The sequence below is a fragment of the Pelophylax lessonae genome (genome assembly GCF_965119305.1).
Source record: "Pelophylax lessonae genome assembly, chromosome: 9".
Lineage (NCBI taxonomy): Eukaryota > Metazoa > Chordata > Amphibia > Anura > Ranidae > Pelophylax > Pelophylax lessonae.
Genome location: NC_138776.1, coordinates 24,219,307 through 24,238,760, shown reverse-complemented (window position 1 = coordinate 24,238,760; position 19,454 = coordinate 24,219,307). Strand labels below are relative to the sequence as shown.

Sequence of the window (19,454 nt, the reverse complement as noted above, 5' to 3'; positions counted from 1 at the left end):
GGTCGGGCTTCTGTATTAAACGTCATCGCCCTCTTCCGCTCAGCCAATCCATCCGGACGTAAAGCGATGACATCATCACTCCTCTGAAGCTTGCGGGGCGTGCTCTATGTGAACGGGGCGTGGTTAATGCAGATGAGGGGAACTGTGATCGTTGTGTTCTGGGGATGAGCAGGGGGTGTGGCCCGATTCATGACTTCACTCCGCCCACTCTTACATATATATAAGTGGAGGGCCCTGTATACACAGGGAGGGGTCAGAGGTCAGGTTGGCAGCTATAAGTATGATGTTAGGATGAGTCTTTTTCAAGGTCACGTGACTCCTTGTAGCCCCGCCCCCGGCAGCCACCCTTTGCCTTACACGTGAATCGGGCGGCGGTAGTGACAGGCGGGGCGGAGATTACGAAATCACGGAGTACGGAGCTGGATTGACAGGCGCATCGTCCAATCAGCATTCAACCTCAGCTTCTAAATTCTCAGCCAATCACAGAGCAAGAAGCAGGGAGGGCGCTAAAGGGCGAAGTGCTTGACCAATGGAAGAGATGCAAATGGTGATGAGCGTGTCAGGTGGCCAATGAGCGTGTGGGTTATGCAACAGAGTGCCCGCCTACAGGGGACGCCCAATGGCCGCGGGGTGGGTGTGTCTCTAGGCCGCTCTTCTCGGTGGCGCCACCACGGCGGTGTCGGGTGGTTCTGACATCCAGGAGCGGCGCCCAGGGGCCCGGACCGGCGGCCAGGAGCAGCCCGGAGACTGTGCTATGGAACTGGAAGCCGTGCTGAAGGAGCGGGGCGCCTCCGCTGGAGATCCCGCCCGGATGCTGGGAGCCTGGGTCAAACGTGGCTGGCCGGCCGGGCCCGAACCGGAGCTAAGCAGCCGCTCCGCCGAGGGAGGCCGAGTCCCGGATCTGGAGTACGAGGCTCTGCCGGAGGGATCCACCGTCACCACACACATGATGGCCGGAGCCGTGGCCGGGATTATGGAGCATTGCCTCATGTACCCGGTGGACTGTGTGAAGGTGAGGGGGGACGGGGGAGGAGCCATCACTAAGGGGGGATAGGGGAGGGGCCATCACTGAGGGGGGACAGGGGAGGGGCCATCACTGAGGGGGGACAGGGGAGGGGCCATCACTGAGGGGAGGGGCCATCACTGAGGGGAGGAGAGATGGGAGGGTCCATCACTAAGGGGGGGGCATGGGAGGGTCCATCACTAAGGGGGGGGACATGGGAGGGGCCATCACTAAGGGGGGACATGGGGAGGGGAAAGGGGTCATCACTAAGGGGGGGGACATGGGAGGGGCCATCACTAAGGGGGGGGAAAGGGGTCATCACTAAGGAGGGGAAAGGGGACATCACTGAGGGGAAGGAGACATGGGAGGGGCCATCACTAAGGGGGGGAAAGGGGACATCACTGAGGGGGAGGAGACATGGGAGGGGCCATCACTAAGGGGGGGAAAGGGGTCATCACTGAGGGGGAGGAGACATGGGAGGGGCCATCACTAAGGGGGACATGGGAGGGGCCATCACTGAGGGGGAGGGGCCATCACTAAGGGGGACATGGGAGGGGTCATCACTGAGGGGGAGGACAGATGGGAGGGGTCATCACTGAGGGGGAGGAGACATGGGAGGGGCCATCACTGAGGGGGAGGACAGATGGGAGGGGCCATCACTGGGGGGGTAGGGGCCATCACTGAGGGGGAGGAGACGTGGGAGGGACCATCACTGAGGGGGAGGAGGGGTCATCACTGAGGGGGAGGACAGATGGTAGGGGCCATCACTGAGGGGGTGGAGACATGGGAGGGACCATCACTGAGGGGGAGGACAGATGGGAGGGGTCATTACTAGGGGGGGGTAGGGGCCATCACTGAGGGGGAGGAGAGATGGGAGGGGCCATCACTGAGGTGGAGGGATTATGGAGCATTGCCTGATGTACTCTGGGCTGTGAAGGGGAGGTGTTGTCATCACTGAGGAGGGGTTATCAGTGAAAAGGGAGGAGCTGTGTAATGGGGGGCTATCAGAGGGTAGGATTTTTCAAAGGAAGGAGGGGCCATCGCTGAGAGGGAGGAGACATGGGATGGGCCATCACTGAAGGGGAGGAGTTATGTAGCATTGCCTGATGTACTCTGTGGGTTGTGTGAGGGGGAGGAGCTATTCATCACTGAGGAGGGAGGAGCTATCAGAGTGAGAGGGGGGAGTCATCACTGAGGGGGAGGTATTGTAAAGCATGGCCTGATGTACTCTTGTGGGCTGTGTAAGGGGGAGGAGTTATCACAGGAAGTAGAGGGGGGCGAGTCATCTCTGAGGGGGAGGGATTATGGTGCGTTGTTTGGTGTGGGCTGTGAGGGGGAGGAGTCAGGCGGGGCCATCTCTGAGGGGGAGGAATTAAAAGCACTACCTGGTGTAACCTAACCTGTGGTCTGTATAAAGGGGAGGGGCCATCAGAGGTAAAGGGGTGGAGTTTTCACTGAGGGGGAGGGATAATGCGGCATTGCCTGATGTACCCTGTGGGCTGTGTGAGGGGGAGGAGCCTCTCGGGAGGAAGCAGGGTCACCAGAGAGAGGGAGGAGTCATTGCCGGTGGAGGGGGGTGGAGTTGTAAGTGAAAGGCATTCATGACCGGTAAAATGATCGTTCTTACAGTGATTATCATACAAGCAATCTGTAAGAAAATCCTCATCGCCAGAAACTGTAAAAATGTAGTGTGGGGATTTATTTTATTAATAAATAACATGTTACACTTCCCTCCTCTGTGTGGTTGGTTTTGCCCAGATCCTCCTTCTTCTCGGGTCCCTCTTTTGCTCTCTTAGCCCCTCCCTCCTGTCAAAGTGCCCCCACAGCAAACAGCTTGCTATGGGGGCACCGGAGCCCCAGCTCCCTGTCTCCATTCAGACAGAGCCACAACCCAGCCCCCTCTGTCCTGATTTAGCTGAAATGATTTTGAGCCAATCAGAGGAGTCCCAGACAGCTTGGACACTCATGCAAGATCGCTGGATAAATACAGGCTCAGGTAAGTATTACAGGGCGTCTTCCTTAAGTGAATTAAACAACCAGCCACCTGGATGACTCCGGGCCCGCCCAGACTGGTTGGCACCCAGCCCACAACCCAGGATACAAAGTACATTCCACATTATCATCAGCATAAATATCCCACAATGGTTCCATAACCAGGTACAGTGGAGAAGATATTCATCACATCTCCAAGAGATGATCAGACTGACAGAAACAATAAGTGACTCAAATAACAATGAGAATTCACACCCAGGAGGCACGCAATGGGAGGAACATGCTTAAACGCTTAAAGCGATTCTAAAGTCAGAAGGTTTTTTTAGCTTAATTAATTCTATGCATTAAGATGAACAAAAAAAAACCCGTGTGCAGCATCCCCCCCCCCCCCCCAATACTTACCTGAGCCCCATCTTTATCCAGCGATGTTGCAGGAGTTTCTCAGCTGCCTGGGATTGGCTGAGATAGCAGTGCGGCATTATTGGGGCCTGGTTGAGGCTCCGTCTCTGAATGGACAGAGGGACTCGGCTCGAGTGCCCCCATAGCTTGCTGTGGGGACACTGAACAGGAGGGAAGGATCCGAACTGTACAGAGCAGCGAAGTATAACATATTTATTTTAATAGGGAAAAAAAGAGACTTTACAATCACTTTAATAAACCGACTATAGCAGGAGACCCCCAGTATCGGGTTGCTTTGAGCTGATTAACTACTTGCCTTCTGTGCACTTAAACCCCCTTCCCATCCAGACCAATTTTTAGCTTTCAGCCCTGTCACACTTTGAATGACAATTGCGCGGTCATGCTACACTGTACCTATATAAAATTTTTATCATTTTTTTCACACAAATAGAGCTTTCTTTTGGTGGCATTTATCATCTCTGGGTTTTTCATTTTTTACAAAAAAAAAGAAAAAAGTCAGAAAATTTTGAAAGAAAAAAAAAAAGTTTTTTTCTTATTTTTTTGCGAGTAAATTTTGAACATAAATAAATTTTTCTCCTTCACTGATGGGCACTGATGAGGTGGCACTTATGGGCACTGATGAGGTGGCACTTATGGGCACTGATGAGGTGGCACTGATGAGGAGGTACTAATATGCCGCACTGCTGGGCACTGGCGGGTGGCACTGCTGGGTGGCACTGGCGGGTGGCACTGGGCACTGGCGGGTGGCACTGATGGGCAGCACCATCAGTGCCCACACTCAGTGCCCATAGTGCTGCCAGTCAGTGCTCATCAGTGCCTAGATGAGCAGGCACTGATGGGCACTGACTGGCAGCACTATGGGCACTGATGGTGGGCACTGTGGGCATTGAAGGTGTGTTTTTTGTACCTCTAGTAATCAGGGCACTGGTGATCGGTGCCCTGATTACTTTTTTCTGTGTCCCCGGCGCTGTGCAGCTCTCCCTCCTTCCTCACACTGCAGGCTCCGTGTGAGGAAGGAGCGCCGGCGATGAGAGATGATCTCATATGTTTACATATGAGATCATCTCTCATTGGACGGCTTGATCACGTGGTGAATGGCCGCTGTGATTGGCCATTCACCACGATCTGTGATCGGCTGTGTCCAAGGGACACGGCCGACACAGATTCTCCCCGATGCGCGCTCGCGGGAGCGTGCGGGGGGCGTGTCACTGGGAGGCCGTTTAAGAACGGTCTCCCGAAAATTCGAGTCCGCGCTGCAGCCGTATATAGGCTGTAGCGCGGATGGCAGGAGGTTAAATTAATTTTTCGAGTCTCATACTCTAAAGCAGTCATTTCTGGTTTGGGTATGGAGGACCCGAATGTGTATCTGGGTCTTCCAGTTCCCAGAGTTTGTGTGTTTTGGGGGAAACACGGGTTTGAATCTGAAACAAGACCACTCCAGTGGTCCCCAGACACTCACCTCCCAAAGAGTAGTGTTCCCCTTAAAAGCCAGGGCCCATAGTCCGTAGAAGGCCACCCTGCAGTCCCTACAAAAGCCCCCGTCCTGGTTAGGTCTGTCCAGTATCAATTTGTTTATATATGCAGCTGTGGGGAATGGGCCCCAGCCTGGTCTGCGGCATTCGTTTTTCTTTTTTAGCCTCTTTCATTTTTCACTTGGTGATCCTGCCAGTAAATCTGTTTTTAAGGAAAGCAAGCTCTCTTGTAGGGCTGTTGCCATAAAACGATACCGATATGTATCGCGATAGTCACGTGATCGATAGCAATAAAAAAATTAAACGATAAAACCGTTCGATATTAGAACTTGAAAGTATAAGCCGAGTTTTTCACCACATTTTTTTGTGCTGAAAACGTACCCCTCGGCTTATACTCGAGTCAAGGGAAAAAAAAAGTCCGCTCCGACGGGTTTAAGCTTTAAAAATGGCGCCGCCCGTCGCATACGTGTCACCACGCGCCGCCGCCGCTCGGGAGAGGCCGGGAATAGCCGAAATTATATGAGCGGTGGCGGCGCGTGCGCAATGACGTGTCGGCGCCGGGCGGCGCCATTTTTAAAATTAAGGCGCCTCTGGAACAGGTAAGGGAAACTGCTGCACTACCTGCCATTATGCAGGGCTGCGGGCACACTACAAGGGATGCAGTGCTGCGGGCATGGTCTACCTGTACCATGCCCACAGCACTGCATCTCCTGTAGTATGCCCACAACCCCGGATCCTCCTGCACCATGCCAGTCACCCTGCATTCTCCTGCACCATGCCAGTCACCCTGCATTCTCCTGCACCATGCCAGTCACCCTGCATTCTCCTGCACCATGCCCGCCGCCCTGCATTCTCACCCTAGGGTCCTTATTTTAAATGGGTAATAAAAAATATCAATAATTATCGATATCGATCGATATGAAACACTGATATCGTGATACAGTTTTCAGCCATATCGCCCAGCCCTACTCTCTTGCATATGTAGCAGTTCGAGGGTTTAAATAAACCTTTTACCACTGACCGGAGTGCTTACATTGATCATCTTCTCTCAATGTAAGACCTTTATCCCAAGTCACAACTGTTACTGTAACTGAAGTGTGAGCTGGAGTTTTGCTTCAGCAGGACATTGGGCATGTGGGTGGCTCTGACAGGACCTGTGGGAGGAAGGGGGGCTCTGATTGGACACAGACCTGTGGGGAGGGGGGCTCCGGTTGGACACAGGACCTCTTTGGGCTCCATCAGGACCTGGGGGGGGGGGGAGCTCTGCGGGTTTGGCAGTGCATTACTTGCATGCCAGTTTTGCCCATTCCAAGATGACTTTCCCATCCACTATGCCAATGAAATGTACATCAGCATCGGCTCTGAAATGTGTAGATGGGTAGGGGTTCCGTCACCTTGGGGTGGCTAAAAAAGTTGTGTAGATGGGTTGGGGTTCCCGTCTTCTGGGGGTGAAGGTATAGATGGGGTGGCTATGAAGTGTATAGGATGGGTTTGGGTTTCCGTCACCTGGGGGTTACTATGAAATGTACACGATAGGTTGGGGTTCCCGTCACTTGGGATTGGCTGTGAAATGTGTAGATATGGGGGTGGCTGAGAAATGTGTAGATGGGTTTGGGTTCCTGTCCTCTGGGGGTGGCTATGAAATGTACAGGATAGGTTGGGGTTCCCATCACCTTGGGGTAGCTATAAAAGGTGTAGATGGGTTGGGGTTCCCGTCTTCTGGGGGTGAAGGTGTAGATGGGGTTGGGGTTCCCATCTCATTGGGGTGATGGGGTTGGGGTTCCCGTCTCCTGGTAGCTGAAGGTGTAGCTGGGGTTTGGGTTCCCGTCTCCTGGGGGGTGAAGGTGTAGCTGGGGTTGGGGTTCCTGTCTCCTGGGGGGTGAAGGTGTAGCTGGGGTTGGGGTTCCTGTCTCCTGGGGGGTGAAGGTGTAGCTGGGGTTGGGGTTCCCGTCTCCTGGGGGCTGAAGGTGTAGCTGGGGTTTGGGTTCCCGTCTCCTGGGGGCTGAAGGTGTAGCTGGGGTTTGGGTTCTCGTCTCCTGGGGGGTGAAGGTGTAGCTGGGGTTGGGGTTCCTGTCTCCTGGGGGGTGAAGGTGTAGCTGGGGTTGGGGTTCCCGTCTCCTGGGGGCTGAAGGTGTAGCTGGGGTTGGGGTTCCCATCTCCTGGGGGGTGAAGGTGTAGCTGGGGTTTGGGTTCCCGTCTCCTGGGGACTGAAGGTGTAGCTGGGGTTTGGGTTCCCGTCTCCTGGGGGCTGAAGGTGTAGCTGGGGTTGGGGTTCCCGTCTCCTGGGGGGTGAAGGTGTAGCTGGGGTTGGGGTTCCCGTCTCCTGGGGGGTGAAGGTGTAGTTGGGGTTCCCATCTCCTGGGGGGTGAAGGTGTAGCTGGGGTTGGGGTTCCCGTCTCTTGGGGTGTGAAGGTGTAGGTAGGGTTTGGGTTCCCGTCTCCTGGGGGGTGAAGGTGTAGCTGGGGTTTGGGTTCCCGTCTCCTGGGGGGGTGAAGGTGTAGCTGGGGTTTGGGTTCCCGTCTCCTGGAGGGGGTGAAGGTGTAGCTGGGGTTGGAGTTCCCGTCTCCTGGGGGGGGGTGAAGGTGTAGATGGGTTGGGGTTCCCGTCTCCTGGGGGCTGAAGGTGGGGTTGGGGTTCCCGTCTCCTGGGGGGTGAAGGTGTAGCTGGGGTTGGGGTTCCCGTCTCCTTGGGGGGGGGGGGGGGGTGTGAAGGTGTAGCTGGGGTTGGGGTTCCTGTCTCCTGGAGGGGGTGAAGGTGTAGCTGGGGTTGGAGTTCCCGTCTCCTGGGGGGGGGTGAAGGTGTAGATGGGTTGGGGTTCCCGTCTCCTGGGGGCTGAAGGTGGGGTTGGGGTTCCCGTCTCCTGGGGGGTGAAGGTGTAGCTGGGGTTGGGGTTCCCGTCTCCTTGGGGGGGGGGGGGTGTGAAGGTGTAGCTGGGGTTGGGGTTCCTGTCTCCTGGAGGGGGTGAAGGTGTAGCTGGGGTTGGAGTTCCCGTCTCCTGGGGGGGGGTGAAGGTGTAGATGGGTTGGGGTTCCCGTCTCCTGGGGGCTGAAGGTGGGGTTGGGGTTCCCGTCTCCTGGGGGGTGAAGGTGTAGCTGGGGTTGGGGTTCCCGTCTCCTTGGGGGGGGGGGGGGGTGTGAAGGTGTAGCTGGGGTTGGGGTTCCTGTCTCCTGGGGGGGGGGGGTGAAGGTGTAGCTGGGGTTGGGGTTCCCGTCTCCTGGGAGGTGAAGGTGTAGCTGGGGTTGGGGTTCCCGTCTCCTGGGGGGTGAAGGTAGGGTTTGGGTTCCCGTCTCCTGGGGGTGGCTATGAAGTGTGAAGAGGTTGGTTGCCATTGTGACCCCTTGGGTCGAAGTGTCTTTAGTGGGGCAGCCCAGGCAGTTGATTGGCTGTAATGATGGGATGGATGAAGCGTCAGAGGAATGAATGAATGAAGAGGTTGTAGGTTCTCAGATGTCCTTTTCTCTTCCAGACCCGGATGCAGAGTCTGCAGCCTGACCCCGCCGCTCGCTACCGCAATGTGATGGAGGCTTTGTTCAAAATCATCCGCACGGAGGGATTCTGGAGGCCGATGCGAGGATTGAATGTTACAGCGACAGGAGCTGGGCCAGCACATGCCCTGTATTTTGCCTGCTATGAGAAACTGAAAAAGACACTGAGTGATGCCATCCGCCCGGGGGGCAATAGCCATATAGCTAACGGTATTGACGATTGTGCTTACCCCTCCCCCCTCTGACTGTACCACTGGAGCCCTTACTAATCACACTGGGCCAGGAAATGCCCACCTAGCGTAGTCACCCCTAAATTCCCAGCCTCCGCCCCTCAGTAAGTGAATGAGTGGCCGCCATTGGAGGTTCTGAGGTTTTTTTGTTCCCCGGCATTTTTTCTTTTTTCAGCCTAAAAGACTGGCAGTGGGCGGAGTCATCATAAGACTTGATGAGAATAAAGGAAATGGTTGTAGACTGCTGGCGGCAGACCCGCCTTGCCATCAATGACAGTGTTGTTGAAACATTGGCTGATTGGTTCAGCGAATCACAGGAGCCGCCTTATGCCGCGGGGGAGGGCACTAGAGCGCAGACGTCTCGGCATTCTGCTTTGACTTTTTTTCCGTGTGCCAGACGCTCGTCATCCCTGTGTTTGGCCTGCGGAGTTCTGGGCCCCCCGTGAAGAGAGGGCAGCTATGTGCTCTTTGCTTTGTTTTATTTGTGTGATCCGAGGTCTCAGGATTGCAGTTACTGATCTGTAAATACTTTAATAGCTCCGCCCACAACTGAAAGTTTTGTAGTAGGTGGAGTTTTAGGTAAAACGCAGCCAATGGCCAACTATTAGAGAGAAGCTGTACTGAGATCAGTGTGTGGGGGGCGGGGGCGCCATTTATCTCCTCCCTGCCGATGCTGTTTGCTGGGTCCAGGTCTTTCTGGAGTCGCACACCTGACAGATGCATGCAGATTGGGTGTGCTGACTTCACTGGCTGCTTGCTTGTTCTAGGGACTGGTGCTCCATTCACAGCTGGGCGTTGTGGAATCGGGCGATTCTGCCTGCAATTCTAGGATCGCAGCAAAACGCAGGACGCGTTTGTAATGCCATTACTTTTTAATAGCAACAAAATCGCGTTGCAGTGGGTTTTTGTGATATATATATATATTATAATATAATTTTATATATATTTTGTGTGTGTAATAAAAATGTATATTATATATGTTATATTTTTATTACATATATTTTTTTTTATATATATAATTACACATATATATTTATTACACACATACATATATATAATTACATAATTTATTTATTACACACATATATTATATAGTTTATTACATATATTTTTTTTATTTGGGTTTTTGTGTGTGTGTGTATATATATATATATATATATATATATATATATATATATATATATATATATATATATATATATATAAATTTTTTTTTTTTTCCCCCTGATAAATTGTGGCAAACCGTAACATGCGAAGCTGTCACCTAAAAGAAACTCCTACTTTTTGAGCGACAAGCTTTGCACATCGCAGTTTGCCACTAACACAGCGTGATTTATCATGGGAAAATCGCATCACAATTGGGGCTCCATTAAGAAGTTAAAAAAAAAAAACGCGTCCTGCATTTTGCTGCAATTTTGGAATCGTGGGCAGAATCACCCGATTGCAATTCCAGAACGCCCAGGTGTGAATGAAGCATCAGAGTTATAGTCATTGGATTGGCATGAAAGCCAGGCAGTTAGCATTTTCAGTGGATCAGCAATGGGTCTTCTCTAAGGCCAGTCTGCTTTTTGGTTGGTTTGTAAGTAAATCCTGAGAGTAAAGTGGAAGGGAATCGGCCAGATATAAATCTATTCTAAAATTGGATAAAAGATTTGATCAGAGCCGATGAGTTTTGGGGGTCACGGCTCCTCTTCATCAGGGGAAAAGAATCTAAAGAAAGGTATTGATGGGTAGAATTGGGGGGAGTTTACTCATCCTATGAGGGGCTCCTTCACATACAATACTCTGGAATGGTTCAGGCATATTGTATTCTATGGGCTGAGCACTGCTCTGTAGTGGAGATACCCACGGATGGGGGATCTGTGTATGGAATGTTACCCAATCAGAGACCAAGGCCTCACCAGGAGCCCCGGGTCCCGTACTAATGATTGGCACCCGGAACTCTGTTTCGGGTCACCTGATCACTGTGATAGCCTCTGATTGGCTATCGCAGTCATCAGTCAGTGTAAAGACTGTCCATCTTTTCACTCTCTCTCTGAATGGAGAGGAGAGATGGATACATTGTATACAATATATTATACATTGGATCTCTCACTCCTTGCATTTAGAAAGAAATAAACAAAATTGTGTAAAAAAAAAAAAAAAAAAAAAAAAAATGCTATAGATATATATTATATATTTTATTTAGATTTATATAATTTTTTTTTTCTCTTCACACCTTGCATTAAGAAAGAAATGAACAAAACTATAAAATTTTATATATATATATATATATATATATATATATATATATATATATATATTTTATAGTTTTGTTCATTTCTTTCTTAATGCAAGGTGTGAAGAGAAAAAAAAAATATATAATATAAATAAAATAATTATAATATATATATTTAGATAATAATATAATTTTTTTTTCTCTTCATACCTTGCATTTTATATATATATATATATATATATATATATATATATATATATATATATATATATATATATATATATATATATATATATATATATATATATATATATATATATATATATATATATATATATATATATATAATTATTTTATTTATATTATATAATTTTTTTTTTTTCTCTTCACACCTTGCATTAAGAAAAGTGAATAAAACTATAAAATATATATTTATTTTTTTAGTTTTGTTCGTTTCTTTCTAAATGCGAGGTGTGAAGATGCCTGTCTAGGTGTGTGACATTTTTTTTATATTAAATATAAATTTTCACACCCCTAGATAAAGGTTTGGGTAGGATTGAAGGAAAAAAATAATTGCCTTCTTCACACCTAAGGGTAAAACAAATGTTAATGCCTAAGCACAATTTTGCAACTTTGATGTGTGTTAGTAAAGTCGTACATACAACTACATTGTGTGTCCAGGTGGATTATACCACATTTTTAATCGGGACAAATTGGGCTTTAATTTGGTTGTTAATGGGGAGGGGGGGGGGGTGTTTTTTTTTTTTCTCTGCAAGGATAGAGAAGAAATCTTTACCCTCCCTTCAGAGAGAGAAAAAAGGGGTGGGCTTCATAGTGATTTATCACTGTAGTAGCCAATCAGAGGCCACCACCGTAATCGGATGACCTGGAATCATGTTTTCCGGGTCCCAATCGTTGGTACAGCACCCAGGACTCTCGGTGAGACCCTGGTCTCTGTGCTGGGAGCGTACTGTGTGGCATGCTCCTAGCACACAGACCGATAGGCGTATATGCCGCCACAAGGCAAAAAGCACAGTCCAGTGAGGCTGCATATGTGTTATGTCGGTGTAAAGGGGTTAATAAATAACTGTGTCTGGGCTGTACTACAGGTACACACATGTGTTTTCACTGCGATCATCAGGAGCAGGAGAATTTTATTTTTGGTTGATCTTTGGCGGTAGGTTATAATTGCAAGATGGGGGGGGAATATATATATATATATATAATCTGTTACCAAATCCCAGTCAATGAAAACCCAATTGGTCCTTACAAAAAAAAGATATAATTCACCTGGATGCACAAAGTAGTTGTGATAATATGTAGTTTTGCCAACACACGTCAAGGTTGCAAAAATTGTGTATTGTGATTTAGAATTGTTTTTTACCCATAGGCACAAAGGGGTTAAAGGCAAATGTTAAAAATGAGAACTATTGTTTCTGGGCTGTACTACGGGTACAAATCACAACCATACACATATGTGGTATTGCTGCGATCAACAGGTGCAGGGGAATTTTATTTTGAGTCTATCTTTGGTGGTAGGGTATGGAAGTAACAATATACCGCTACATTTTTATTTTTTTATTGTGGGCCAGTTTGCCCTGGAGGGGGGGGGAATGGTATTATCCACCTGGATACACAAAATAGTTGTGGTGATATGTCCCGTTTTACAAACACATGTCAAAGTTGCAAAATTGTGCTTGGGCATTAACATTTGTTTTATCCTTACGCTCGAAGGGGGTTAAAGGCCAACTCCACCCACTCTTGATATTTTGCTTGGTTGTTGAGCTGTTGAATCACTTGGTGACCTCATTTTGATGAGATCCTCCCACTGTGACCATTATAAAGCCTCCATAATTTCATGAACTTATCTGGGGGGGATCCACCAAACGAGCCTGATGGTGCGGACAGACCTACGTGAAGGAGTATGGAGGAATTTTCTGAGTGATTCAACGGTTACCATCCTAAAATGGAAATATTGGCTTTGGGGACGAATTGACCTGAACTCCGCCCATTACTGTGCTTTTATTTGTGGGTGGAGTTATTCTTTGTAGCAGGTTTAAGATAAATTTCCTTATTTTATTTCTGTCATCCAAACTTTAACCTTTAATAGAATGTGAACCTTTGTGACGCCTTAGAGGTCCCCAACCCGCCTCCCATTATACCGCAAAGTGATCCCACCAGCTGCAGGTTCTAGGCCAGGGATCCTCAAACAACGGCCCTCCAGCTGTTGTGGAACTACACATCCCATGAGGCATTGTAAAACTCTGACATTCAGACGTGACTAGGCATGATGGGAATTGTAGTTCCTGAACAATTGGAGGGCCATAGTTTGAAGACCCCTGTTCTTGGCCGGCCGCCCACCCACCAGCTGCAGGTTCTATGTAGGCCGTCCACCCACCAGCTGCAGGGTTGTAGGCCGTCCACCCACCAGCTGCAGGGTTGTAGGCCGTCCACCCACCAGCTGCAGGGTTGTAGGCCGTCCATCCACCAGCTGCAGGGTTGTAGGCCGTCCACCCACCATCTCTCTTGGTCAGCCTTCTCACAGCAGAGACAGTTTTGAGCTTTATCTCCACCTGCTGGTGACATCTTGTAGCATAACCTTAAAAGGGCCAGTCCATCCAGAAGCGATATGTTCTATATGAAGCCTAGCTGAGGTATCTTCTGTTGTGTTGGGGATATTGTCAGTTAGGTCACCCTGTGTTTAGCTTTGTTCCCACCCTGACACATTAGGTGTCCCCACGTATAATCTATAAAGCACTGTCAAGGATTTGGACTCTTGCATCATTTTGCAAAAGCTGGGAAATCCAGGTACTGGCCCTTTAGGAATAAGTCTATTGTTGTGGTGGGTCTACCAGATACTTCAGACGACATCCAGAGACTGTGAGAGGTAAGGCCCTCCCCATGCAATAATGGACCCTTTACCTGCAGAAGCTCCAATAAACTTTCCCAGTGAAGGGCTCAGACCAGAAATTGGGAGATCTGGGGACTAAAGATTGCAGGAGCTGCTTGTAATACCTGGAGGTAACATGGAGGCTGAGGGTTACCAGGTGGGGGAAGGGTATACCGAATTGGGATTTATAGTTGGAGATTAATTTATTTGCATCTTTTTCAGTGTTGAATCTGCAAACTGGTACAGTGTATGCTTCTAAAGATTCTTAAAGGGGAAAATGCATAGTGGATGTAGCCAGAGAGGATTGGGGCTGGAGTAGAATTGCCACCCTTTCCTTGCTGTGCCAGTCTTTGCTTCTGAATCCCCACACAATATATTCCCAGTTCTCCTCCTTTTGTCATTCAGCACCTTGAGAAATTTCCAGCAGAGAGCATTCTGATAACCAGTATCGGAGTGACTGGATTCTCCGCATAAATCAAAGATGTGACAGAAGGCAAAGTTATAAGTGTCCTGGAGTAGGAGGGCTCCAGGCGGTGTCTCATTGAATGTTTGAGTTGAGTGATAGACACTGTCAGTCAGCAGTTCTATGTACAGGTCTCTGTGTGCAGTTTGCTGTCTGTCCTTCTGTGGTATATGCATGGAGAGAGCGGCTCACACAGCATTCTCCTCGGTAGAGTTGGCAGTGTAGGGTCGGCCTGAGAGTGGAGTGAGATCCTGGCAGTGTATAGACATTGTGGCAGTGTATGGACAGGGTGATACTATAGGGGCAATGTAAGGATGGGGGGGGGGGGGGTCATCCTGGCAGCGTAGGGACATTCTGGTAGTGGAGAATTGGCCTTGCAATGTAGGCACATTGTGTCAGTGGAGGCATATCCTTGCAGTGTAGGGTCGGCCTGTCAGCGGAGGGACATCCTGGCAATTGTAGGGTTAGCCTGGCACTGAAGGGACATTGTGGTAGTGTAAGGACAGGGTGGCACTATTGGTGCAGCATGTGAAAGGTCATCCTGGCAGTGTAGGGTTGGCCTGGAAGTGTAGGCACATCCTGGCAGAATAGACATTCTGGCAGTGGAGAATTGGCCTTGCAATATAGGCACATTGTGTCAGTGGAGGGACATCCTGGCAGTGTAGGGTCAGCCTGGCTGCGTAGGGACCTCCTGGCAATGTAGGGTTGACCTGGCACTGAAGCCACATCGTGGCAGTGGAAGGACAGGGTGGCACTATAGGGGCAGCATGTGAAAGGTTGGCCTGGCAGTGGAGGGTCAGCCTGGCACTCGAGGGACATCCTGGCAGCCTAGGGTCAGTATGGCAGTGTAGTGACAGCCTGATAGTGGAGGGATATCCTTGCAGCGGAGGGACATCCTGGCAGTGTAGGGACCTCCTGGCAATGTAGGATTGGCCTGGCACTGGAGGGACATTGTGGTAGTGTAAGGACAGGGTGGCATTATAGAGGCAGCATGTGAAAGGTCATCCTAGAAGTGTAGGGTCAGTGCAGCAGTGGAGGGACATCATGGCAATGTACGGTCAGTCTGGCACTGGAGGAACATCATGGCAGTGTAGGGTTGGTGTAGCAGTGTACGGTCAGCCTGACACTGGAGGGACGACATGGCAGTGTAGGGTCAGCCTGGAAGCGTAGGTACATTTTGGCAGTGTAGGGTCGGTGTAGCAGTGAAGAGATTTTGCACAGACATGGCTCTCTTGCTCACTTGTGACAGTTTTTGTCTTCCAGGGGCCGCTGGCTGTGTAGCGACACTGTTACATGACGCAGCGATGAATCCTGCTGAAGGTGAGTTGATTTGTTGGGGGCGGGCTGGAGGCAGAATAATGTGAGCCGATTATTCCCCCAGCAGTGTGCTACCCCCAATGGACTCCTTCCACCCGTTGCGTGCTCCCATCCAACCCGTCCAATACGCACTTTCCATTCAGGCTGTAGAGTGCTTGGCACTGATCCTCTGAATGGAAGTCCTGGGCTCAGAGAAATGTCCCCCCCCCCCCCCCCCCCATTACTGAATAATGGCTGGTCAAACCTCTTCCAATGTTTAATGTTGACCTGAAGGCAAATGGCTTTAAAGTTGAAGTTTTTTTTAGTTTGGAATATTTTTGTTCGCTATCCATCGACAGACGCAGCTCCATATCTTCTTTAGACCATTGGGTTATGCTCCTCCCATCAGTAATAGGACACTAGGCAGGAAAAAGCTTTACTACGCCTATGGGGGCTGTCCCTGCAAGCATACCCCCATACACTGCTACAGCCTCCAGTCTCTTCTTCCTACAGTGGTTTCTGATTTCCATCTGAATGAAGACATTGTGCTACTTTCCCTCTCTTTCCCCAAGCAACCCAAGGAAATTGCCTTGCATTCTTTTGATGTGGTTTGGGCGATCAGGATTTACCTGGGGGCCGCTGGGTCTTTTATAAAATCAGATGCTCTTTTTGTCCTTACCGAGGGACCTCGTAAAGGATTGGCTGCATCTGCTTTGACCACATCCAGATGGATGAGGCAGACGGTTGTTCAGGCTTATTCGCTGAAGAGTCCGGTTCCTCTTCTCCCAGTGAAGGTGCATTCTACTAGGGCGCTGAGTGCCTCTTGGGCTTTTTGCCATCAGGCGTCAGTAATGCAAGTTTGCAAGGCGGCAACTTGGTCCTCTGTGCATACATTCACAAAATTCTACAAAGTTAATGTGTTGGCATCTTCGGATGCCTCCTTTGGCTGCAAGGTTTTGCAGGCTGCTGTTTAAAGAGAATCTTTTTTGTTCTCTTTGAGGGTGTATGTTTTTGCTAGATGAGCCCCAGTTTTTCCTGGTTGCCTACGTTTTAGCCTTTGGGGAATTACGTTCTTCTTTGCGTTGTCTTCCCACCCCTCATGAAAATACTGCTTTGGGACATCCCAATGGTCTAAAGCAGTGGTCCTCAACTCTGGTCCTCAGGGCCCACTAACAGGCCAGATTTTAAGTATTACCTTGGGGAGATGCAGACTAGAGTACTGCAATCACTGAGCAGCAAATGATATCGCCTGGGATGTATTTCAGTTATCTTGCAAACCTGGCCTGTTAGTGGGCCCTGAGGGCCAGGGTTGAGGACCACTGGTCTAAAGAAGATATGAAGCTCTGTCTGTTGATGAGCGATAGAGAGAACTGGATTTTTGTACTTGCTGTAAAATCCTTTTCTCTGAAGTTCATCGACAGACGCAGCACCCACCCCTCTACTTCTGAGTGAATGGGTTTTTTTTTTATTTGCTTTAGCAGAGTGGGTGGGGTTATTCCTGCAGGGACAGCCTCCATAGGCGTGGTAAAGCTTTTTCCTGCCTAGTGTCCTATTCCTGATGGGAGGAGCATAACCCAATAGTCTAAAGAAGATATGGAGCTGCGTCTGTCGATGAACTTAAGAGAAAAGGATTTTACGGTAAGTACTAAAATCCAGTTTTTGTTTTGGGACACAGCCCCATATGTTGTGCATATCATTACCTGCAGACGGCTGCTGCCTTTATAGATTTCCACTTGCCCTGTGGGTTGGGATGAGGCAGAGTTCTCTCACTTGTAGAGTAGGGGGGAAGGCTAGGACCTCTGTTAGCTGATTGTTGTTGGAGATTCTGCTCTTCCTGTCCAGAGGACACCTAAACCTGACAGAAGTTCTATCCTTTCCTTGTTCTATCCTAAACTGGGATTGTCTGGAGTTGCTGAAACTGACATGTTCTGGGATCCTCAGTAATGTTGTCTTATTTTTCTTCTCCCAAGTGATCAAGCAGAGGATGCAGATGTACAACTCGCCGTACCGGAGGGTGATGGACTGTATGAGAGCCGTGTGGCGGAACGAGGGTGCTGGTGCCTTTTACAGAAGCTACACGACACAGCTGACCATGAACATCCCTTTCCAGGCGATTCACTTTATGACCTACGAGTTCATGCAAGAGCACCTAAATTCTCAGAGACAATACAACCCAACCTCCCACGTGGTGTCCGGCGCATGCGCAGGGGCGGTGGCCGCCGCCGTCACCACACCGCTGGATGTTTGCAAAACCTTACTGAACACGCAGGAGACGCTTGCCTTGAATTCCTCGAACATAAGTGGACATATCACCGGCATGGCTAACGCCTTTAGGACGGTTTATCAAGTAGGCGGCGTCACAGCCTACTTCCGAGGAGTTCAGGCCCGAATCATCTATCAGATGCCCTCCACGGCCATTGCGTGGTCTGTGTACGAGTTCTTCAAATACATCATCACTAAGCGTCAGGAAGAGAGGAGGGCGGGGCACTGAAGCGCCATACCAAAGCACAGCCGTTATTCCAGGCCGGGGTTCATGAACTGTCATCAGCCGGCAAGATCTGCCTTTCTTTTAATGTTTTATCTAACCTGTTCTTAGCGTGCCGAGAGCTCTCTGTCCTCCATCACTATCCCTTAATACAACGCACAGAACACAGACTGTATGTCTTTTTCTTTACCAGGTTCTGCCTTATGGTCAGTTTTATCTCACCTTCTAAAGTGACAAATCTCTGGTCCGATCACTGGACCGCGGGTATAAAAGTTTGGAGAGAGAACAGTTCTGATAGCAATTATTCCCGTGCCCTTGCACTGCTGGAAAAATGAAATGGGCTACCTGGTTGGCATAGCAAGGCCGGCCTGAGGCAGGCTACCTGGTTGGCATAGCAAGGCCAGCCTGAGGCAAGCTACCTGGCTGGCATAGCAAGGCCGGCCTGAGGCGGGTATCCAATAGACACAAAGAATAGAACTGCCAGCTTTTACCATCTGATGTAATAGAACATGCAGGCCACCATTCCTGACTCCCTCCGATATTCAGATTGCTGTCATGCTGATCTGTTGGCCTTGACTATGATCAGTGACCTCAAATGCACACCAATAAGGGGTTTGACCTGCATTTGTTGCATGCTTTTCAGGTCAGTGACTTATTCTTGAAGCCAAAGACAGCCAGACGCAAGGCGTTTTTCAGTGGGCCAGTAAAGCTAGCAAGCAAATTTACACCCTGGCAGGTTTTCTTGAGGGCCATTCCCACCTTTTTTGAATTTAAACGTACATTGCATGTCTTGCCAACGAAAACTCATGTGCAACACGTGGACGCATCTTCATTGATTTTGATGGCAATGGAAAGTATGTGCGTTGGGACAGCCTTAAAGTGGTAGTAAAGTGTATGTGTGTATATATAATGGCAATATTATAATGTGCTAGTGTGCATCGCATACTTGCACATTATGAAAGACTTGCCTTTAAAAAAGAAGCCCTCCAGTGGTGCGCAAGTCACCGCTGCAGTCTTCCATTTTTACCCGGTCTTCCGGGTTCGCAGACTCCATCCTTCTGACAGGGGGAGCCCTGATGACATCACTCCCGCGCATACCTTTGCTGTTCCTTCTTGCACCGGTGACCTACCTGGCTGCTGTTTGCTAGAATGTCTCTTAAACTAGGAGATATTCATTTTACATACACGTAAGCCTTATTAGAAGCATACCTGTAGGTAGAACTTTTAAAAAATCAGTTTACTACTACTTTAAGGCAAATTTCTTTTTCTATTTTGGATAGAATAAGGGAGGGTTATAACCCCTGTCTAATTTTTTTTTTTATTTTTTTCACCATCTGTACCCCATTGGGGAGATTTTCCTTTGCTTCCTGTCCCATAGCTAAACAGGCAGAGGAAATACCTGTAAACCAAGGGAATTATTTTAGGGACCCCCCAGGTGACCTGTTCGTGTCCCCTATTGGAAGATTTTCCTTTGCTTCCTGTCCCATAGCCAAACTGTAA

The 19,454-nt window shown here is 49.3% G+C and overlaps 1 protein-coding gene across 1 annotated transcript; it reads left to right on the top strand.

The window, feature by feature from the left end:
• The first annotated feature begins 614 nt into the window (after positions 1–614).
• SLC25A28 (solute carrier family 25 member 28) lies at positions 615–18,122 on the top strand. The gene is made up of 4 exons (XM_082268005.1): positions 615–1,012; positions 8,354–8,582; positions 15,437–15,493; positions 17,440–18,122. Exons 1-4 carry the CDS (start codon positions 755–757, stop codon positions 17,958–17,960), a joined length of 1,065 nt encoding a protein of 354 aa, XP_082124131.1. The 5' UTR covers positions 615–754; the 3' UTR covers positions 17,961–18,122.
• Positions 18,123–19,454: the final 1,332 nt, after the last annotated feature.